The sequence below is a fragment of the Pinus tabuliformis genome, chromosome J (genome assembly GCF_031772625.1).
Source record: "Pinus tabuliformis cultivar Carrire ecotype Pingquan chromosome J, CPIR1, whole genome shotgun sequence".
Taxonomy (NCBI): domain Eukaryota; kingdom Viridiplantae; phylum Streptophyta; class Pinopsida; order Pinales; family Pinaceae; genus Pinus; species Pinus tabuliformis.
Genome location: NC_142295.1, coordinates 537924459 through 537948568, shown reverse-complemented (window position 1 = coordinate 537948568; position 24110 = coordinate 537924459). Strand labels below are relative to the sequence as shown.

The window sequence follows — 24110 nt, the reverse complement described above, 5'->3', positions numbered from 1 at the left end:
TTGGCTTGGAATGGATAAAGGTTGTAATAGACCCGGTGTCTTAATTGTTTCAACTTTATTTTGCTGGCAAACCAAACATTCCGCCACAAACTTTTGAATATCTGATTTAAGGCCATCCCAAAAAAATTCCTTCTTAACCCTGTGGTAAGTTTTTAAAAATCCTGAGTGCCCTCCTAAGGGAGAAGTGTGCAATTCCATAAGAATCTTTTGTTTTAGCTGGGAATTCTTACAGAGGTATAAGCGATCTTTGTACCATAACGAATCATTTTGCCAGCTAAATGTATCAGAAGTACTGGAATCTTGTTGTAGCTTTTGAATAAGTGCCCACACTTCTTCGTCATTCTTCCATTCCTCCCTTGCTTCATTTATCCAATCTGGTTGGATAATAGAAATGGCACACAACAATGCTTCCACATCCTCATCCTTTCTTGAGAGTGCATCTGCCACCACATTTTGCTTCCCTTTTTTGTAGATGATTTCAAAGTCATAACCCAACATCTTTGTGACCCACTTTTGTTGCTCTTCAGAGGATAATCTTTGTTCTAAAAAGTATTTAAGGCTATCATGATCCGTTTTTACCTTGAAGTGTCTTCCCATTAGGTAGGGTCGCCATTTCTTAAGTGCATGGAGTATTGCCAACATTTCCTTCTCATAAATAGCTTTGCTTAAAAACTTTCCCTTGATTGGACGACTTTCAAAAGCAATGGGTCTTTCATCTTGCATTAGAACAACACCAATTCCATTTCCTGAAGCATCACATTCCACAATAAAGGTTTTTGTGAAGTCCGGTGTAGCTAAGACCGGTGCTTGGCACATTGCCTCTTTAAGATGTTCAAAGGCCTTTGTTGCTTCCGAAGTCCATGAAAATGAATCTTTCTTCAATAATGTTGTTAGAGGTGCTGCTATTCTCCCATAATTCTTAACAAACTTGCGATAATACCCTGTCAACCCAAGAAATCCTCGCAGATGCTTTATGGATGTGGGGATTTTCCATTCCTTAATGGCTTTAATTTTGCTAGGGTCTACCTTAACTCCTTCATGAGATACAATATGACCCAAATATTCCACCTCCTTGACTCCAAAGAAACATTTGGATCTTTTTGCATATAATTGTTTCTCCTCCAATAGTTGTAACACCCTGTCAACATGTTCAACATGATCCTTCCAAGACTTGCTGTAGATTAGTATATCATCAAAAAATACTAACACAAATTTTCTAAGGAATGGTTTGAAAATTGAATTCATCAAACCTTGAAATGTTGAAGGTGCATTGGTAAGGCCAAAAGGCATGACCAAAAATTCATAATGACCCTCATGAGTTCTAAATGCTGTTTTCGGAATGTCTTCAATCTTCATTCTAATTTGATGATATCCCGAACGAAGATCCAACTTGGTGAAGTAAATTGATCCATGCAATTCATCCAGTAATTCATCAATAACAGGAATGGGGAACTTATCTTTAATAGTGAGCTTGTTGAGCTCCCTATAATCTGGACACATGCGCCATGATCCATCCTTCTTGTGCACCAATACTACTGGAGCTGAGAAAGAACTTTGACTCGGTTGAATTATACCAGCCTCTAGCATTTCTGCAACCATACGTTCAATTTCACTTTTTTGGACATATGGATATCTGTACGGCCTGATGTTTGGAGGAACACTTCCTGGAATCAGATGAATAGCATGATCATGATCACGCATAGGTGGGAGACCTTTGGGAGTCTCAAATACCTTGGAATGATTGTCCAGGACTTTTTGGAGATCTGGAGAAATAGATGATTCCAATGTGGAAACATCTAGCGAACATAATTGTGCAATTACACCTCTTTGCTCCTTTTTTAGAAGCTTTGTCATTCCATTAGAGCTGATTATCTTTCCTGGTTTCCCTGCAATACCCCTTAATTCAACTTCCTTTCCTTCCACAGAAAATTTCATGAAAAGTTCTTGAAAATTAAAAGCTATTGTACCCAAGGATTGTAGCCATTGGACTCCTAGTACAACATCAGCACCTCCCATTGGAATGGAAAGCATTGGGCTAGTCAATACATATTCTCCCATGGATAGCTTGATATTATGGCACTTTCCAGAACAATTTATTGTTCCTCCATTTGCAATCATCACTTGACACTCTGGTGCTGGATATAGGAAGCAATTCAATTCTTTTGCTACCCTACAATGAATAAAATTGTGGGTGCTTCCTGAATCAATCAACACTATTACCTTTTTCTTCTTGATTTGTCCTTCTATCTTGATGGTTTGAGGAGTGGTAATTCCCGCCAATGCATTACAAGATATGGTCGGATTTATTTGTTCTTCATCTAGGCTTTGTTCCTGGAATATATCCTCTTCTTTTGACCTTTCTTGCTCCTTTTCTTCTTCCTCTTCACAATCTATGTAGAATAATTTCTTCTCAGCACACTTATGACCTTTGTGTATTTGCTATCACAATTGTAACAAAGCCCTTTTGCTCTTTTTTCTTCCAATTGTTGTGGTGTCAACCTTGTAGGTTGTGGAAGACTATGGGCAACAACACTTCCGTCTTTATAGTTGTGAATGGTATGCTTCCTAGTTGCCATAATTTTGCTTTCCATTTTTCTTGCTAACCTGAATGCCTTCTCTAATGAATCAGGTTCCCAAAGGCGCACATCATGTTGGATATTATCCTTTAAAGACCCTATGAACACATCAATCCTATGCTCCTCTGGAATATCTTTTACCCTTATGTTCAATTTTTGGAACTCCTCAATGTGCTCCATTATTGAACCCTTTTGTTTGAGACTTATCAATTGGCTAAAAAAAGTGTTGCTTTTTGTATCCTCATAATGTGCTATCAATTCTTCCGTAAAAATTGCCCAAGTGATAAATTGTTTACGAGAACAAAGCCATTGATACCATACAAACTGATTTGGTTCCAAATATAAAGTTGCCATACGTACCTTTTGTGTGTTTTGCACATTATTGAGATCGAAGAATTGCTCCATCTGTAATATCCATGTGGCAGGATCCTTGCCATCAAACTTCCTCATATCGATTTTTGGAACATGGTGAGTCTTTGATCCAACATTAGAGTCTATGGAATCATGATTAACATTTCTTTTGTTCTCATCATGAGTTTCCTTTACTACCTTTTCACCATTAGTGACTCTTTCTTGTAGCAACTTCTTGAATTCTTCCATGTTTGTATTCAAATCTATCTTCAAATTTGCCATCGAATCCTCCATCTTAGCTTCCATGCCCTTTATCTTAGATTCCACGCCATTTACCTTAGATTCCACGCCACTTATCTTAGCTTCTGTTAGCTTTTGTGAGCGTGACATTTGTTGCACTTGTTCTTGTAATTTTGATATATCATGTAGCATTTCTTCCTCTTCTTCATGAGTCATGCTAGAGCTTTCAGGTTCCTTACTAGGTGTTTGCATTTTCTTTCCTCGGGGCATCAGTTACCGATAATAATGCTTTACTATGCCCTTTGAATTCCGTTAAACCAAGCTTACACAAAAATTAAAAAAAAACTACACACCTTTTTTCACTTTATAGAAGCCTGATATTGAATCTGATGTATCTCTGTAATTTCGGATCATCCAATTCTGAAATTTCTACCTGTAGTAGCCTTCTGCGTCCTCTTTCCAATGCCACAAGTCTGAGCCAAATTGGATTCTCCAAGGAAGAGTTATGTGAAATCTCCTCAGGTCACCTGTTTTGAATGTAATTCAGGAGTCTGCAAAAAGACCAACTTCCTCAGATCATATCTCCGCAAATATCGCGCGAAAATCTCTGAAATTCGGACCCAAGGTTCAGCAAGATTTCTTCTCAAATGGGTTTTTTTTGCAACTTCTGAAACGTCACAAAAAAAAAGTTATAGCGAAAATTCCACGATGACCTGTTTGGAGCAGCGAAACCCTAGAATCCAAAGCTCTGATACCAAATGTTATGAAACCAGCTCACAAAAAGATAGAAAAGAGAGATCCACGCCTTAGAATTCAGCCTCTTCGAGGGGGAAACCTCCTTTACATTACATAAATGAACAATTCTTGGATGATACAAATGACAAAACCTCCTTTCTATATATAGGAGTCTAAGGAGTCACAATATAATCCAGCCGACCTAATAATAATAATATAAAGCCACAAAAATAACAATAGAGGGATTCTAAGGGGCATAGAAATAACAATATGGGGGTAATAGGGGCACAACAATATAAATAGGGGTATAACTACAATAGTAATGGGGTAATCACTAGTATTATAGGGACCCAACATGAGATGTATGATGACAAGAAGTCATGTTGTTCAATGGTTAGATATTAGAAAATGGAATTCTCCCTAGTTGAGAGGGAGTGTTAAAATTATGCAATTTCAGTCAAATTCTACTTTGTACAACTCACATGATGGAGATAATGACTGCATTGAATTCCTATTTTCTAGAATACCAAAATAGACCTAAAGATCATCTCGTTTGGATAAGCAGAAGTTGGTTTTTGAATTTATGAATCCACTCATGTATATTGGATCAGTTCGGCCCTATGCATACATACAATTAGAAAGGTCGGCTTCAACATCTAGTGGAACCTCATGGAAGCCTATAAATAGAAGAGACCTCAAGATCATTTGGAAACATTGGTCAAGCCATATTCTCTTCTCTTCTATTGCCTTGGTTCATACAAGTTTGATGGAGAATGTTCGCACAAGTGTCTAAAACTATAGGGCTAAAGCTCGCACAGATCTAGGGTTTCTGTTTCTCAATTGTTGGCTTGTAACTAAGAATTATCGTCCCTAGAGGCACACACATATTGGTCAAGGGTGTGTCTGGGAAGCCTCAAACGCTCGCATAATAGCCTTAAGGGAGCAACTGGGGTTTCTAAAGCAGATTTGGCAGTTTGGTCCTTGGAAGCACACTCAAAGAGGTCAAGGGTTCTTTTGGGAAGCCTCATATGCTCACACAGTATCCTGAAGGGTGTGCTTTGGGGTTTGAGGTAGAGAATGAGTGTATTTGTCCCCAGTCACACACATGCAGTTCACCAGGGAGCGTTCAAGGCTGCTATAGTCGCTCGCACAACTCCTCCTCCATGTGTTTGGGACTAAAAGATGAAACTTCGGTACTCTAAAGATTCCTCTCAGCGACAAAAATGTTCAACATTAGGATAAAGACAATGACAATACATTACAGTCCTCATAATCAAGGTTTTGAATACAAGCATGTTTAGGTTCATTTCATGGATGTTCTAGTTGTTGTTAAGATATGGATCATTGTACTCTCTTTTGCTTAATCATTTGATGACAATCTATAGAAGAAGAATTTGCAAGGGTTTTCCCCATAGTGAGATTTTCCTTGGTCTCCGACTAATCCTGGTGTCTCCATGTGTGCACGCTTTTCTTCTATTGTTCCTTTATGTTTCTCTACATTGATGATGATGATGATGATATTGTTCTTTCTACATAGTTTCATATGCTGATGAATAATGATGTAAATTTGAATAATGTCATGATATTAAGGGGTGAACTTAATGTGTTAATGAAGAAATGCAATTATCAAAGCAGATAACAATATAGCCCTAAGAAAATTTAACATAGGAGGAATAAGAAAGATCTAATTCACCAAACCAAAGATAACATCAAGGTATGTTCAGAAACATCATCATGAGATCAAGTTTTTGGTAATAAAGAAACAAGGGTTCAAATTAGAAGTAAATTCATAGGCACATCTAGTCATACAAATTTTGCACTCTTACCCACAATAGAACCAAAATATTTTTCTCAAGATAATCAAAATTGGTTTAATGACATGGTGGAAGAACTAGAAAAATTTGAGGAAATAAGACATGGGAGTTAGTTCCAAGACCAAAAGATAATAATTTGGTTGGCACCAAGTGGGTTTTCAAGAATAAATTGAATAAGGATGGTCAAGTTTTCAGGAATGAAGCTAGATTAGTGTCCAAAGGGTATGCACAAGTAGGTGTAGACTTTGAAGAAACCTTTGCTTCAGTTGATAGACTTGAAGAAATCAGAATTTTCTTTGCTTTTACATGTCATAGAAAGTTGAAAGTCTATCAATTGTATGTCAAATCAACTTTTTGAATGGACAATTAGAAGAAGTATATGTGGAACAAGTTGAAGGTTTCCCATTTTCTGATAATACAAATCATTTTTGAAAATTGAAGAAGGTCCTCTATGGACTTAAAGAATCCCCTAGCGCATGATATTACATAATTGACAAGTATCTACAGTAATCAGGATTTAAAAAGGGAATAACAAATAGTAATATTTATTTAAAATCTAAGAATGATAATTTGATGATTATTGTTGTTTATGTAGATATAATTTTTGGTAGTGATGTTCATTTAATGATTCAAAGTTTGGTAGCTAATATGTAGAACGAATTTTAAATGTATATTATGGGAGAATTTTTATTTTCCTTGGATTATAGGTTCATCAATAAAAAAAAGGTATTTTTATTTCTTAAACTAAATATCTTAAAGAAATTTGAGGAAATTTGTCATGGATAACTGATCCGGATTTAAACAGGAACACAAAAAATTATATATATAACCATAAACATGGAGATGCAATAGAAATAACACTTCATTTCATTAATGTAAAATATTGAAATATTCTTACAAACAGTAATGGAAATAAACCATCTAGGGTGATGGTAGCTTATCTCTGAGAAGAGATGTGGTGGCTACATGCCTCTAAACTCTGTTACAATGAGGCTTGAATGCCTATTTATTATTGAGAAACAATGGAAAACCCTTAACATCCCAAAACCTAACCCTAGAAGATGAAACGCCAAATTGTGGGCCCTGTTTGGGTAAATTGGTACATCAATTTCCCGGGGTCATAACTTTGGCACCCGATCTCCGTTTGAGGCGTACAATAGCTCGTTAGAAAGATCTATCCAAGAAATATAACTTTGGGAAGAGCACCATTGGTCTATGGGCCCATGTTGCTCCCATATTTCCCAAAAAACGCCATTTAGGGCCTCAAAACGACTCCGGAAGTTCAGGACCCAAAAAACTACTAAAAATAGTAAATTGTGCTACAACTACGGAAATTGAAAAACTGAAAGAGACAGTTGTGGGGGTCCAAATGGGATAGGTGGGTGGCCTCCAACATCCACTTGGATCATTCCTATCCCCTTAGGAAGCAATGGTCCCCATTGCGTTGAGTTCCTCTCTGAGATGAGGAAGCTTCTGCTGAGCTGGGTCTCCAGTGAGTTGTTCTGCAATCTCTGATGTGTCCAGTAATGGTGGGAAGCATGGTCGACGACGGTCCACATTGAGCACTCGGTGCAAGTGAAGGAATGGAGGAATGTTGTGCTCCAAAGAATTGTTTCCCATAGCCTTCGTAATGCTGTAAGGACCATGTCAGAGTGTTCGGAGCTTCTGATGGGCTCTTGTAAGGCGTTCTTTCTACAGATGCAACCAGACTTTGTTGCCTACCTGAAACTTGTGTGGTACCCCTATGGGTGAGGAGAAGTTGTTCCTGTGTTCTGTCATGTCGGTATCCCTCTATTGTTGCTGCTGCATGGAGGAACCCTTCGTGGGGGTCTTGGATGTGGTGACAATCTTCCCCTTACTTTGGGAGCGAGTCAGACAGAAAATGAATCTCCTAGTCTGGGAGATGAGCTTTCTGCCTTTCTTAGTAGATATCAAAGAGGTGGCGGTAGGTGGGGCTACCTCCAGTATTCTGTATAATGAATTATCCAAAGAAATAATGACAATGCGAGGCCTTGACTCATACACAGCATGTCGCATCCACAAGTATGGTTGGCCTAATAATACATCACAAATATCTAGAGGTGTAACATCACACAATACCTCGTTTGTGAAGGGCTTGATGTTGTAGGGTAGGCGACACTGCTGGCGAACTTTGAGATCTCGTCTTTCATGAAGCCACCCGATACTGTACGGTTGCAGGTGTGGTGTAGTTGGTAGGCCCAACCTCTTCATGACCTCTGTTGAAATGAGGTTCTTTTGGCTCCCACTATTAACAATGAATTACAGTGGTGAACCCTTCACCCACATTTGTGAGTGGAAAAGTCACTCCCCCTCCTCTGGATCTTCGGGCTCATTCTTCTGGATCTTGGTAGTGGCAACAGTGGCAGTGGGCTCTACATCAATGATCTTCTTCCCTTTACCATTCCCCTTGTCGAGTTCTAACTCAGGGTCAGAACATGCATCTGATTCGGAAGCTTTCAACTCGGCCACCAACGACTGCTTGGTCTGACACTCACTTGTGTTATGAGTGGGACTCTTGTGGAACTCACACCACTTTCCTGTGTCCTTCTTCGACTTCATGGTGTTGTCCTTTTCTTGCAGCTTCGATGAGTTGTCTTGGGTCACCCCGCCTTGGCTTTGTCCTCTGGTCTTCGGATTTGTAGATCCAAATTCTCGCTTCTTATTTTTGAACTTTTGCTCAATTTTAATAGCGTATCGGTACACCGTGCCAAGCGAGGAGATGTTCAAGAACTGCATCTCTTCCTTGATGTATCTATGTATGCAGCCATGGTATTTGAGTACCAAATGCAGCTCAGAGTCCTTGATACCCAACTGTGTGCGAAGGGTATGAAAAATGTTTGTGAACTCTGACACATCTTGGTCCCTTCCCTGTCGCAGTGTCGTCCATTTGATGTATTTGTCCTCATAGCTTTTGACAGGGTAGTATTGCTCCTTGACGGCATCTCGGAATGAATCCCAAGTGGGTGCAGTTGAAAATAGTGAGCCCATACTTTCATTCTTCTGCCCGTAGTAGGTTTCCCACCAGTCCTTGATGTGGGGGGCTGCTTTGAGAAGAGTGAAAACAATATTTTCCTGACTCGAAAATTCATGAACAGAAAAATAACCCTCTAGCATATTTAACCATTTATTTACAACATCTACGTCTATCTGACCCTCGAAAATGGGGATTTCAAAATTAACTTGTACCTTAAAGGGTGTGGCGTTTCCAGAGTAGTTGCTGGAAGCCGATGTGTTGCCTTTAGTTAATCGTTGAAGGATCTAGGCAAAGTCGTCCATCATCGCGTTCCTTTGTCGCTCGAGGGCTTCTTCAAGCAATCTTTTGATAGGATCTCCTGCTCCCTTGTCTTTCTTCTCGTTTGCCATGGGAGGTCGTCGGGATTTGCGAGGCTGGTCTTGCAAAGGTTCGACCAGTTCAAGCCCTAACTCCTTATATCTCGGCCTCGTTGGGGACATGCAAAGAAAAATAGAGAAAAAGCAGACCGCTCTGATACCATTGATCCAGGTTTAAATAGGAACACAATAAATTATAGAGATAACCATAAACACAGAGATGCAGCGGAAATAACGCTTCATTTCATTAATGTAAAATACTAAAATATGCTTACAAACAGTAATGGAAATAAACTAGCTAGGGCGATGGTAGCTTATCTCTAAGAATAGATGTGGCGGCTACATGCCTTTGAACTCTGTTACAATGAGGCTCAAAGGCCTATTTATTGTTGAGAAACAATGGAAAACCCTTAACATCCCAAAACCTAACCCTAGAAGATGAAACGCCAAATTGTGGGCCCCATTTGGGTAAATTGGTACATCAATTGCTCGGGGTCGTAAATTTGGCACCCGATCTCTGTTTGATGCATACAATAGCTTGTTAGAAAGATCTATCCAAGAACTATAACTTTGGGAAGAGAAACATCAGTCCATGGACCCATGTTTTTCCCAATTTTCCCAAAAAAACTTGTTTAGGGCCTCAAAACGGCTCCAGAAGTTCAGGACCCGAAAAACTGTTAAAAACAATAAATTGTGCTACAATTACGGAAACTGAAAAACTAAAAGAGACAGTTGTGGGGGTCCAAATGGGATAGGTGGGTGGCCACCAAAATCCACTTGGATCAATAACTATAAACCTATGAGCACACCCATGGTAACAGGTTGTAAAGTCAAAAAGTATGATGAATCTCCAAAGGTAGAACAAACAATGTAAAATTTTATGATTGGTAGTTTACTTTAACTAACATCCTCAAGAATAGACATTATGCAAGTAGCAGGATTAGTGAGAATATTTCAATCAAATATAAATGAAACTCATGTTAGTGTAGTGAAGAGGATATTTAGGTACTTGCAAAGGGACCATAGATTTTGGCTTATGGTATTCAAGAGGCACAAAATTCACTCTCAAAGCTTTTACAGATGTAGATTGGGTTTTGTTGTTACGCAACAATGACCCTCCAAAATTTTGGCATGTGTCAATATTGGAGCCTACAATGATTTTCGCTTCAAGCCTCTTGAGTCGTCAAGTTATTTGATTTGTTATCTATGTGTTTTCTCCTAGTGTAGCATCCTCCCAAGCCAATGTTTCCTAAGCTTCATCACTTAACCATTAGAAGCACTTGAGTTAGTTATCCCATGGTTAGGTGAACTCATGATCTTTCTTGACTTACAAACTTGCCTTATTTCCATGCACACACTCTAAAAACACACAAAAGCATGAAAAATCAAACAAAGCCAAGAAGAACACTTAGAAAAGAAAAGGTGTAGTCCAAGTTGGTGAAGACATGCACTCAAATTGAGCGCACTCCTTCGGGTCAAAGAAGTGTGCCCTCCTTGAAATCACTCTTTCATGCTGAACAATTGTGCACTCCATGAATGCACTCCTTTGGGATGAAGACATGCACCCTTTATGGATCCATGCATGTGTCATCATGTTTCTCCTACAAAATAGGAGCCCAATTAACTTCCCTTTACTAATCCTTTCATGCAGCAATAAGTAGCACTCATGCATGAATCAATTTTGCATATAAAATTCTTAAAATCAAATCAATTAATCATTCTTCTTGCATAATCATTCCGTCTAAGTTGGGTGCATAGCTGGGAATGAAGAGTCTCTTCATCAACCAGTGCAACAAGTAAGTTTTGAATGTCAAATCTCTTCATTGTCTTTCATGATTTCACTGCCAAACCTTACTTTTCTTGTTGTCGATCCTTTGTTTTTCAGGTTTTTTGTTGGCATTTATGTTGAATCTTCATGTCAAGTTTTAATCCATTTTCGCATGCAGAAACTCTTCACATTCTTGAAACCTTTCATATTCCACCTTGAATATGAAAACAACTATAAATCCTTGCAGATATTTCTTTTCATCATATTAGCATCAAATATTATTGTTCAAACTTGTTTCCAAGCTTCCAATAGGTAGAGCACACTTCTTGAACTTGAAGCCCTATCAGCCTCAAAAACTATGCCATGTTTCATCAATTTTTCCTCTAAAGCGCACTTCTTCACCACGAAGAATTTCAACCTCTCTTGAGAGCATAAGCACATCATGAAGGCACGAAGCATCTTCCTTCAACCCTTTGGCATGCAAAAGTGTCCCCTCCTTTGTCTTGAGTGCATAGGCACATTGTGATGGCCTGAAGTCTTGTCAAACCCTTCTTTGTCCCTTGAGAGTGTGCCAGTGTGCCCTCCATGTGTACTTGAGTGCATGAGTGTATAGAGAAGACCTGAAGGTCCATTATCCCATCCCTTTAACCCTTTGGGGCGGAAGAGTGCATCCTAGAGGTTTTTCTCCACTTTCTTGGGGTCCTGAGCGCACTACAAAGCATTGAATGACCCTATATGTCCCTTCACACTTTGAAATTGTGCCCTCCAATTTTGCATGCTCATTTTTCCATGCATGCAAGTTATTTTGTGTTTTCGTTCATATTTTTTATTGCTCTATCATTTCTGATGCCTCTTTGTACACCATTTACAAGTATTGTTGCATATGTAAGTTGATTTAAGCTAATATTGTCACTATGAGTGTGTTTCCCCAAACAGGTGCTCGTGCTACAAGTATTTCCACTCTATCATATTTTTCCTCGCAAAGTAGCCTCCAAAGAAATTTCAAATGAAAGCATTGATGAACCTGTAGAAGTTACAAAGCCAAATATTCCCACATATGTAGATACACAGTTCTTTATTAATAAGGATACAAAGGTCACATGGAGCAATATTTACAACAAATTCCTACAGGAAAGTTTTGCTGAGGACTTAGAATATTTTCATGCATACATCAACATCAAGAAGTCTAATATGCACAAGATCGCATGTAGATTCCCAGTCATGCCATGTGTAGAAGTTATTGAATGGATCATTACACATATATATGACTCTCACCTTGTGCTACACAGTGAGAGTGGTGGTCAGCTCGCCACCTATTTTGGTGAAGATATGCAGACTTATTATAAGATGCTCAAGCCCAATGAATATGAAAATTAAAACTTCTACACAAGATGGGAAACCATTGACACTAGTAACATTATTAAATCATGATGTCAAGAGCCTGCCAAGTTTCACCATCACCCATCCAAATTGTATCCGAAAAATATTCTTAGAGATGTATATTAGTACTTGATAGCCATGTATTGTTAGTTGTATGGGCATAAAAATGTTGAGGTGTTCAAAGAGAATTGGATATACACACTCAATACAGTGGTGACCCATGGTAGAAATTTCAACTAGGCTGATATCCTATCATTTGAGTTGCAACATTAGGTGGTGCAAGAAAAAGCATCTTTACAGGTGAACCAATTACCAAAATTATACATGTCTACATTTCTCTTAGATGGAATCTATGCATAGTATGTGTTCCCAGGAATGAATTGGAACTAGACCCTTGAAGAGAATTTCATAGCTTACTTCCACTGCAGAGTGTTATTAGAAACAATCTTTAAAGGCGTATATGAAAAATTGGTTGAACACTTCTTTGCAGTTATCTTTCACATGATATTTGTGATTTATCCTTCTTGCATGATCGATCAGGTAAAGGTGTCACTTTGAGATATCGTGGACTGGTTTGTATCTCTTTAGGGTACATACATCAGGTGCTTTGGTTGTTAGATATTCCCTCGTCTTATGCCATGATATGTGACCAACAAGGTGGTCATGCAAGAAGTCGCAAATCAATTAGACAAGGGATTTTCATGAATTCTTCACAGGAGGAAGAAATCCCATTACCCTATCTTTCCTTTGAGGATCTGACTGTATGAGTTAAAGAGCCAAAAGGAGAAAACAATATAGATATAGGAGCTGGATTTCCTACATTTTTCTACTAAATATTTCCATGAATATCATCCCAAGAGAATTTCTAGGCAGCATTATCAAAGTATTGGTCACAATATGGGGTACTCATCAATGTCCAACACAGAAGATGAGAAGATAAAGAATTGGCATGATGCCAAGATGAAGACACATCCAACAATTGAGACCATTTCACCCCATGATCCACCAACTTAAGGCTTTAAAGTGCAAGAGGAGGAGGAGATAAAACATCAAGCAAAGAAATTATCTCCCAAAAAAAGGATCAAGTATTCCTCAACAGGTGAGAGCAGCAAGAAATCAAAAGTTGATCCTTTAAAATTAGGAGCTATTCAAGTAGAGTAGGAGAGGGGAGAAGTAGAAGAAGAAGAAAGGAAGAGTCAGTAGGATGATTTGTTGGGGAATAAATATGCAGAAGAAGAAGAAGAGAAGAGGAGTATAGAAGAAGAACAACAGAGGTAGTCCCAAGAGGAGGAAGAAACACAAAGATTGGAAGTAGAATAGTTGAATCAAGAGCTAGAAGAGGAACAGTTCGAGGAAGAAGATGCCATCCAACCAATGGAGGAAGAGCTAAATACTTTAGGAGAAAATCCTATCACAAGTGATCATATTCCATCTGGAGAGATGGGGATCGCACCTCCAGCAGCAGACAGATTCATGGATTTATGTAGTGTAACATTCGATCAACTGAAGAAGAGGATCGTGCGATAGAGGCATAGATATTTCTCAAAGGATCCTAAAAATTCAGTTGCAGTGTCTATAGTGAAGGTGATAATTGCCAACACCAGAAGGAATTCAAGGGAAGTCATGGTAGAAAATGTTGCATTCACTACAATGAAACAAGATAAATTTGAGTAATTGTTGAATGAGAATTTCAGGTTGAGAAGAGAACTTGTTGCAATGAAGAAACAGGTGGAACATCTTGTGGAAGAGAATCCACAACTATCATAATGAAATTTGAACACCGCAAAATGGAATTCAACCATGCAAGAAGAGTTGGGGCCAATGGAGGACACCATGACGCGACTATATGATGAGATGATACTTATACATCAAGTCATGGCTCCTCTCATTGGCATTCAAAAGAACACAAAGGAAGTGGTGAAACTTCTAAAGATAGTAAATAGAGAAGTTGATCAGATGTAGGAGTGGAATGTCAAATATTTGGATGCTCTGCAACATTTGGAAAAGAAGGAAATGATTGTTGCAGAAGTAGATAGATTTCATTTGAGACTCCACCTAGAGAATTACTCACATCTTGGAGCACAGTTGGTTAGCACTATGGCTGCATATAATCAACTGCATAATGGGTTTGAGTCTCTAACACAGAAGCATGGGATGCCCACCATCAGATCTCTTGAAGAAATTAGAGGCAAATAAGTCATCTTCCAAGAGATCAAATAATATGTTGAACACATCAAATAGGAAATAGAACAGAAAGGCTTGTAGGTAACCAAAGACATTATTCTACATTATGCCTTTGCACCAATCAAATCCCATATGAAGATTTCATGGTTGTGGAATAATGTACAGTCAATCTCCAAGAACATATTGACAAAGGCACTGGAGGTGAAGATGAGGTACAAAGGGGACTCGCCAATTTGGGTTGAAGCCATCACATAGGAGTTTAGAGGATGGCACACTTACATTACAAGTGAACTCCATGAAGATGAAAATGATTTATCCATTTGATGAGTTTTGTCCCATTGTTAGTTTTGTCTTATTAGGCCACCATCTCATTCATAAATTCTCTTATTTAATAAATGATATGTAATGAAGTCCAACGGACACATGTGGAATGTGAAAATCCACATATTGGAATGTAATGAGTCATGTATAGAATATGAATAGTCATAAAATTCAAAGAGTCATGAGGAAGCTCAAAGTTCATTGTCAATTGTCATAAATAACTACTCATAACTCAAAAGAGGGGCTTTTGAAAGGCTTAGATTCTAGAGGTCTTGCCTTGGATTCTCTTGTAAGACATAAGAGATAGATCATTCTTTAGAGAAGCAAATCGTGGCTTCGTGTTCCACTATTGGATACAATGTTTCATTCATGTAACATTGTACCTGGGATCTTACACTTTTAATCAAAAGCTTAGTGAGGCAACATTTCTTCATACATATATCTTAGATGTAGTTAGACTATTCTAGTTATGTTTATGGTATATGTTTCTTCATTTACAATCTAATTTAATGAACTAATATGTTTCTTAGTAATGGATATTATTGAATGAGTTTTGTTATGCTTTAATGATTGTTGTTTATTATGTGGACTAATCTGTAGTCATTCGACAAGTCTTTCTCTTTATCCTTGGGTCCCCCTTTAGGATAGTACTATTAATTTTCTAACTGGTGGCTCATTTCCCTCACTATTTGTGGATGTCTACCTCGTCTACCTTACATTGGGTGTCTCACAAAGCTCACATTCTTGCTTCCCCAAAGTGGCGTTGTGTTCTCTTGTGTTGGTTGGTAACCTAGGCATATCTTTAAATCATTCTAATGATGGTCGAACCATATAACTAGATGGGACTCCTACACCAAATAGTGTGAGGTCTAATTGGGATTTCACATTGGGGAGATCCCCTTACAATGTCGGAAACATCCACCACTATCAAAATTTTTGGCACTACATGGAGGGTCGGATGACAAGTTAATCTTGTGAAGTCTATTTGAATATCTTACCTTTAATGGCTTCATCCTAGATCATAATCCTGAGGTGTTTTTCAGAAGCTTTAAATATTTTAATCCTAGCGTAATTTTTACATAAATTGTCACATCTTAAATTCGATGGAAATGATATGACAACCATCCTTGATTATGTAATTGAATTTGTTCAATTTTGTTTTTCAAGTGACATTTATTATGAATAAATCCTTTTGTAGTTGTTTACCCTTACATTGGATGCTCGTGCAAAGCAACAGTGCTACTCTTTACGCACTACTTCTATCACATCTTTCAATGATTTAGTTAATGAGATTTGTCACATCTTTGACAAGTATGAGTATCAAGATGTTCTTAATTAAATCGATCAACTTAGAATGGAACCCAATGAATCTCTTGAAAATTTCGTTGATTGATTCCTTCATCTTTGTTAAGAATTCCCAGACAAGGATGTGGACAGGAAATTCCTCGATGAGAAATTTTATTTCTTAGTGTGGATGTCTAGGAAATATTTTGAATCTAATTCATCATGTCCTCCTGATACAAAATAGTTTTAACATCTTGGGGAAGAACTAGACCTATCTTTCATTCCATGTCCTCATCATTTTGATGTTCCGTGTTTTGAACCTCAATCGATCATTGAACCGAAAGGTCAATTAGCAGATGAAGAATTATTTCTTTCTCTCACCTTTCCCTTGATGGTGATTCATCTATTCTTATCAATCAACCACTTTCTGATCATGATATTCTACCAGTCAATCTTCCATCCATTAATCAAGTTGAACCCTTGGATGACCATGACCTCGATGATTTCCTTTTCATTGAATTATATGGTCATGATTGTTCAAGTAATATGGAGGAATATTTGTTCTTACATGAAGATTTTGATTTGCAGCAATTCCAAATGGAGTTTGATGAAATTATCAATGATTTTCTTTCAGGTATATATTTGTTTGATCAATAAAATGATATTTTTATCATCAAAGATTTTTGTAGTAATCTTGAAAAATTTCCTTCTGTTGAATCTCATGATTTAAATATCGACTCTTATTTTGATAAGAAGTTGACCATGTTTTCCCAGATTTATTATTAATCTTGTCAGGATTCAAATCCAAGTTAGATGATTAGGAAACTTCAACCTACACTGATGGTTTTGTCAGGTTCCTGTCACCATGAAGATATTTTTGATTTTGGCTAGTTTATGATTCTTTTGCACAACTTTATCATTATCACATGGGATGTTGACTCTGTCCTGAGGGATGCTTATTTTATTCACATAAAATTCTTCAATTCCCAGGGGAGGAAAATTAATTTGACTATCAAACTTCCACCGTTACACCCCATTTTAAGAAAATTTGTAATTTAAAATGAATCTTTTTCATCATCCACAAATAATATCACATGCATGATAACTTGGATTGTGATCAACCTAATAACAGTTCTTATGACACAGATCTATCCTTCTTCAGGCTTTCCTGTCTATCTCTCCCTAAAGGTTGCTTCCATGATCCCATTGTAGACTCACTAGAAGTTTCTTTGCAGTCCAGAACCATGTCTCATGGCCTGTACTGTCACACTTTTCTCAAAATCTTGTATGATCACAGGCTGGGTATTTTATGTTGTTGTGGAGTTTATCACTTGAAAGAGCAGTCAAGTGTAACACACCATCGTGGTTACACTTCTTGTTTCCATTAGTCAGTGCAGATGTTTGAACGGTTTCTCTTGTTCACTAAATTGCTTTCTATTTTGATTTTCCACGATTACATCTTATGGTCTAAAGGTCAGGAGCAATTTATTTGGATGCATTGGAAGTTTCACTTTTACATGACCCAACCCTATCATTGTTTAGTTTAGTTTAGGATATGTTGCATGTAGTTAAATGCACTGCATTCTTATTGTGTGTTTTCGGTCCTTCATGTTTCGACTTCAATCTTTTGGTTTTCTTTTTATTTGAATAAAGTCATTTTTGAGCTTTGAGATTATATGGCTTAACTTTTGTGCATGAAAAGTTGTAGTAACACGCAACCCTTGTCTTATATGTTACCCTCTTCCTGGAATTGGTTTATGACTTTTGAGTCGATGATTTTTTGATGGAAAATACAATCCTTTAGTCAGGAAGATGTAAGCAAGCCACAAATCTTGCATCCATTTAGAATTCTCATTCCTATGGTCAGTATCATTTATGAATAGTGTGTTATTTATTATCTATATAAGTAGAGTAAGATAAGGGGAAAAATTTTAGCGATCAAAGCATCAAAGGTCTAAACCTGTCTTTAAAGGAATAACCTCCTCTGCTCTCAATACGGTAGAATCCATCTTCCACCCATTGAAAAATAATAAGTGCCTATGCACAGTCATATGAAAAAGAAAAGACAAAGTATAAAGGGTGAAAGAAGAGAAAGGATTCATGCATAGGGAGGTGAAGTAAGAAACTTTTCTAGGGTACTATTCAAGATCGCTGGCAGCAAAGCAACATTTGTGTTCCTAAAGCAAATCCCTTGGGGTCCTGTTCAGGTGTACTGGTAGTGGAGAAATGAAAAAGATGTAAGATTCACACTTTGGTTATCTTTACATAACCATACTATATTATCCTTCCTTAGATCGACATGATAATGATACGACTTATTATATTGTTGTGTTATGTTGAATAAAGGAACATGGAAGACTATATCTTTAAACGGGTAAGAATGGTGAGCTAAGGCAACCCACTGACTAAATCAATACTTCCTGAAGAAATGGATATTTGCACTTATAATGAAACCGTTTCAAAGAAGTTGGGGTTCTCCCAGTGTGTCACCAAGTGTTGTCACTGTAACAATGACCCTCCAAATTGTTTTCCTATGTCAATATTGGAGCCTACAATAATTGTCTTTTCAAGCCCCCTTGATTTGTCATGTTGTTTAATTTGTTATCTATGTGTTTTTGCCTAGTGCCACATCCTCTTAAGTCAATGTTTCCTAAGCATCGTCACTTAACCATTAAAATCACTTGAGTTAGTTATTCTATGGTTATGTGAACTCATGATATTTATTGACTTGGAAACTTGCCTTATCACCATGCATACACTTGAAAAACACTCAAAAGCATGAAAAAACAAACAAAAGAAAGAAAAACACTCAGAAAAGAAAAAACACACTCCGAGTTGGTGAAGACATGTGCTCAACTTGAGTGCACTCCTTCGAGTCGAAGAAGTGTGCCTTACTTGAGTGCACTCCTTCATGTTGAGAAAGTACACCCTCCATGAGCGCACTCCTTCGTGACGAAGACATGTGCCTTTTCTAGCTCCATGCATGTGCCATCTTGTGGCATGTGAGAACACTCCTAGAAAATAGGAGCCCACTTAAATTCCCTTAACTGACCCTTTCATGCAATGACAAGTGGTGCTCACGCATGAATCAATTTTGCATGGAAACTTCTTGAAATCAACTCAATTAATCATTCTTCTTGCATAATTATTCCATCTAAGCTAGGAATACAACTGGGAATCAAGAGTCTCTTCATAAACCAGTGCAACAAGTAAGTTTCGCATGTTAAATCTCTTCATTGTCTTTCATGATTTCACTGCAAAATCTTGCTTTTCTTGTTTTCGATCCTTTTTTTTCTAGTTTGCTTGTTGGTGTTTATGATGAATCTTCATGTTGCTAGTCTTAATCTATTGTCGCATGAAAAAAATCTTCACATTCTTGAAACCTTTCATTTTCCACCTTGAATGTGACAAAAACTATAAAGCCTTGAAGATATTTATTTTCCTCATCTTAGCATCAAATATTGATATTCAAAATTGTTTTTGAGCTTCCAACAAGTAGAGTGCACTTCTTGAGCTCAAATCTTGGTCAGCCTTGAAAACTGCACCATGTTTGATCAAGTTTTTCTCTAGAGCGCACTTCTTCACCATGAAGAACTACACCCTATCTTAAGAACATGAGCTTATCATGAAGTCACGAAGCATTTTCATTCATCCCTTTTACATGCGACAATGCACCCTGCTTTTCCTTGAGCGCATGGGCGCATTGTGAAGGCCTGAAGACTTGTCAACCTCTTCCTTCGTCCCTTCGGAGTGCAACAGTGCACCCTCCTTGTCTTCTTAATTGCATGAGCATATAGGGAAGACCTGAAGGCCCATAATTCCATCCCTTTGAGCCTACGGGGTGAGATAGTGAGCCCTAGATGTTTTTATCCACTTGCTTGAGTGATTGAACACACTACAAAGCCCTAAATGAACCTGTATGCCCCTTCGTGATTTGAAATTGTGCCCTCCTACTTTGCATGCTCATTTTTCCATGCATGCAATTTATTTTTCATTGCCATTCACAGTTTTTCATGTTCTATCATCTGTGATGACTCTTTGTACATCATTTACAAGTATTGTTGCATAAGTAGGTTTTTTTAAGATAATATTGTCACATTGAGCATGTTGCCCCGAACAAGTTCTCGTGCTACAAGTATTGTCACTCTGTCATCATCTGTTGGAGCCATGTCACCTAAAAACCTCCAAATAAATTTCAAAAACAAGCATTGATGAACTTGTAGAAGTTACAAAGCCAAATATTCCCATATATGTAGATACACAATGCTTTATTGATAAGGATACAAAGGTCACATGGAGCAATATTTACAACACATTCATGCAGGAAATATTTGTTGAGGACTAAACATATTTGCATGCATACTGTTATCACTGAAAATTCTGTTGCCAAAATTTTTCAGACTAGCTTAAGGACAAAGTGTTTCCGCAGCGCATGAATCCTTTTTAGCAGTTTCGCAACGCTACATGTTTAGGTGGTTTCGTAGCGTGCTACGAAATTGGGGATTTGTTCGAGTTTTCAGTAGAGGTCAAAATCCTAGCATGCCTATTGAACAGAGTTCTGTTACCCTCAAGAAATCAGCATCTAGTGAGAATCTCACAAGAAGCATACGCATCAACTGGTCACCGCCAAGATAATGTTCATACAGGGAGCTCTTCCAAACAGCTGTTAGTTCAATGTGCAACTGAAATATCTGAAGGTAAAGAAGGAAATGATTTTAGTTGAGAGAGTACAGCAGTACATGGATATTTTTCCGAAAAAACTGGAGGGGCATTCCTGTGTTGATCCAAACTGGCCAATGGAAAGACTCATTGAGTTCAACCAAGTTATGTTGAGATATATGCCACTTTTGCCACCAGCCTTGCGAGTAGTGTCATTTACTATAAATGCATGTGAGCAGTTTGGAATTGCTGGAAGAACAGGTCTAGTGTCCTTAATGATATATTTCGCCTTACTCCAATCTCTGATGGGAAAATTTAGACCCTTTTGGTAACATTAATCCAAATGGAAGATTTGTTGTTGTATGTGGTGATGGTGAATACATAATTTATACGGCACTGGCATGGAGGAATAGATCCTTTGGATCTGCACTCGAATTTGTTTGGGCCTTAGATGGAGAATATGCAGTTCGAGAAAGTACTTCCAAGATCAAGATTTTTAGCAAGATATTCCAGGAAAGGAAGAGCATTCGGCCAACATTTTCTGCTAAAAGTACCGGGGGAATATCGTTATGTGTAAGGAATGGAAATGAGCTGCCCTTCTGTATCACTCATGTACCAAGGTGGCGGTAATGCAACATGTCATAATAAGGGTGCTTGCAAAGAGACGGTTGACAGCTGTACAAACAAAAGTTGCGGTGGTCATGAAGTGGACATAATGCACTTTTTAATAGGAACCGCAATTCCAGGTCGTTTGTATGGCACCAACATAAGTGATAATACAAATGGCGCTGGAGGAGATAGGGTTGCCCATTTGGTTGATCTATATGCATCCACATAGTCGGTATCTTGATGGATTGGATCCTCAAGGAAATGGAAATGGTGCTAATTTCAGTGCGCAGAATGATTGGCAGGGAGCGTAGTGGCATGTTTTGATTGACAATTCCTTCGGTCTTCTGGAGAATGCAAGCCCAGCCTTGTGGCAGAGTCTAAGGATGTTTTTGATCAGAAGGCAAGTAATAGATATTGGATTGATGTGCAACTTTGGTGGGAAGACTATGATTCTCATGACCGTGAACGGTATACGAGAGCCAAATTCTTAGACTATACAACAGATAATATGTCAATTTATACATCACCCACTGGTGTTATGATTGCAATCGATCTTGCTTACAATTTACATTCTGCATTTGGTAATTGGTTTCCTGGTTCAAAGCCTCTTTTGGCCCAAGCTATGAATAAAATAATGAAGTCAAATCCTGCCTTGTATGTGTTAAGGGAGCGCATAAGAAAGGGCCTGCAACCTTATTCTTCAGAGCCAACAGAACCGTATTTGTCATCTCAAAACTATGGAGAGATTTTCAGCAACCAAATTATATGGTTTGTGGATGATATAAATGTGTATCGTATCACAATCCATAAAACTTTTGAAGGAAATCTTACAACGAAGCCTACCAATGTCGAGGCTCACATTGGAAAAGGAATTTGTCTCCAAATGCAAAGTGTTATTCCGAAGGCATTTCAATGCTTTGCAGAAGCTATTGCGCTTGATCCTCAGAATGCTTGTGCTCTCACGCGCTGTGGAGTTTTGTACAAGGATGAAGGGAACTTGCTAGAAGCAGCAGAGGCATATCAGAAGGCTCTTGTAGTGGATCCTACATACAAGCTTGCTGCGGAGTACTTGGCAATTGTCTTGACAGATCTTGGGACCAGTTTGAAACTTGCAGGAAATGTCCATGAAGGAATTCAGAAGTACTATGAAGCTCTAAAAGCAGATAGCCGCTATGCTCTTGCTTATTATAATTTGGGGGTGGTTTATTCGGAAATGATGCAATATGATATGGCACTTAATTGCTATGAAAAAGCTGCATTGCAAAGGCCTATGTATGCTGAAGCATATTGCAACATGGGTGTGATATATAAGAACCGTGGAGATTTGGATGCAGCCATTGCGTGTTATGAGAGGTGTTTGGCTGTATCTCCAAATTTTGAAATTGCTAAGAATAACATGGCTATAGCCCTTACAGACCTTGGTACAAAGGTGAAGCTTGAAGGAGATATACATCAGGGTATAGCTCATTACAAGAAGGCATTGCTTTATAATTGGCACTATACAGATGCTATGTATAATCTTGGTGTCGCATATGGTGAACTACTAAAATTTGACATGGCAATTGCGATGTATGAGCTTGCCCTGCACTTCAATCCACATTGTGCGGAAGCATGCAATAATTTAGGAGTCATTTATAAAGACAGGGGTAATCTTGACAAAGCTGTGGAGTGCTACCAGATGGCTTTGTCGATCAAACCTAGTTTTTCACAGTCTCTTAATAATCTTGGTGTGGTCTACACTGTCCAGGGTAAAATGGATGCTGCTGCAAGCATGATTGAAAAGGCTATAATGGCAAATCCTGCATATACAGAAGCTTATAATAATCTAGGGATTTTGCACAGGGATGCAGGTAATATCATGCTTGCGATAGAGGCATATAAACGGTGTTTGCAAATTGATCCAGACTCTCGGAATGCTAGTCAAAATCGCTTGCTAGCCATCAACTACATCTATGAGGGCGAAGATGATAAGCTTTATATTGCACACAGGTTGGCTCTGCAGATAAATATAATATCAGTGAGTTGAAGGATGCCATGTTGGTAATCAAAGACCTTTTATCTGTGGCATCATTTTATGCAACTAAATCCAGCTTCACAGCTTCTACTGCATTGTCTATAACATGCTTTGGCATGTCCTTTCCTGAAGTTTATAGCAAAGATGGTACAAATGTACAGATCAAACATCTAAAGACTTTTGATGAAGGACTCTTGAAAATGGACAGAGACACACATGTTATGGATTGTTTTTTTTCATGGAGCAGGCCTAGAGGTAGATGAGTATGTCCGGAGGTCTTATAAGTTTGTTTATGTGGATGGTATTGAAGTGGGTATTGAAGCATGATTATATGGATTTGAGCTTCTCAAAAGTCGATTTGCTGTCTTGTTTGTGACTGAGATATACAGAGTTTTCTTAATATGCTTTAGAGTACATTATTGGTATCTTGGTCATTGCATTAGCTATACAGTAGTGGCTTCAGTGTTGTTAGAAGCAGCTGCTATGGGGAGAAGATAGCAAGAATGCAGAGAAGTGATGAGACTGTGTATGATGAAATTACACAGCAGTTTCGTAGCGCGCTACGAAACTGCTGTAGCTGCATGTTTCAGTTGAGCCAATCATTATGATTGACAAATCAGCAAATCTTTAAAAGGTGTTGTCTTCACACATAAAAATGGCCAGCACATCATGGACGTGGAAACCTGGTAATTAAAGGATAAAAGCGTACTTCTTTGGATTCGAATATTTTAAGGCAAACCAAGGACCGACAAACAGGAGCAGTTTCCTATATTTCAGGGTATTGGAAAACATGTTACATTAAAGGCTAGTAAGCAACTACGGAC

The 24110-nt window shown here is 38.1% G+C and overlaps 1 protein-coding gene across 1 annotated transcript; it reads left to right on the top strand.

Annotated features, from left to right (window-relative positions):
- Positions 1-21243: 21243 nt before the first annotated feature.
- LOC149228137 (putative UDP-N-acetylglucosamine--peptide N-acetylglucosaminyltransferase SPINDLY) lies at positions 21244-23613 on the top strand. Its single transcript, XM_089380683.1, has 4 exons — positions 21244-21477; positions 21631-23261; positions 23363-23433; positions 23534-23613. Exons 1-4 carry the CDS (start codon positions 21244-21246, stop codon positions 23611-23613), a joined length of 2016 nt encoding a protein of 671 aa, XP_089236809.1.
- The last annotated feature ends 497 nt before the right edge of the window (positions 23614-24110 follow it).

What these genes read in the sequence shown, in the direction of transcription:
- LOC149228137 (XM_089380683.1), top strand. Translation starts at nt 21,244, where the DNA reads ATGGAAATGAGCTGCCCTTCTGTATCACTCATGTACCAAGGTGGCGGT. An exon ending in GAGATAGGGTTGCCCATTTG is followed by an intron (nt 21,478 to 21,630) that starts GTTGATCTATAT and finishes GGAGAATGCAAG; the next exon opens with CCCAGCCTTGTGGCAGAGTC. An exon ending in AAGCTTTATATTGCACACAG is followed by an intron (nt 23,262 to 23,362) that starts GTTGGCTCTGCA and finishes AACTAAATCCAG; the next exon opens with CTTCACAGCTTCTACTGCAT.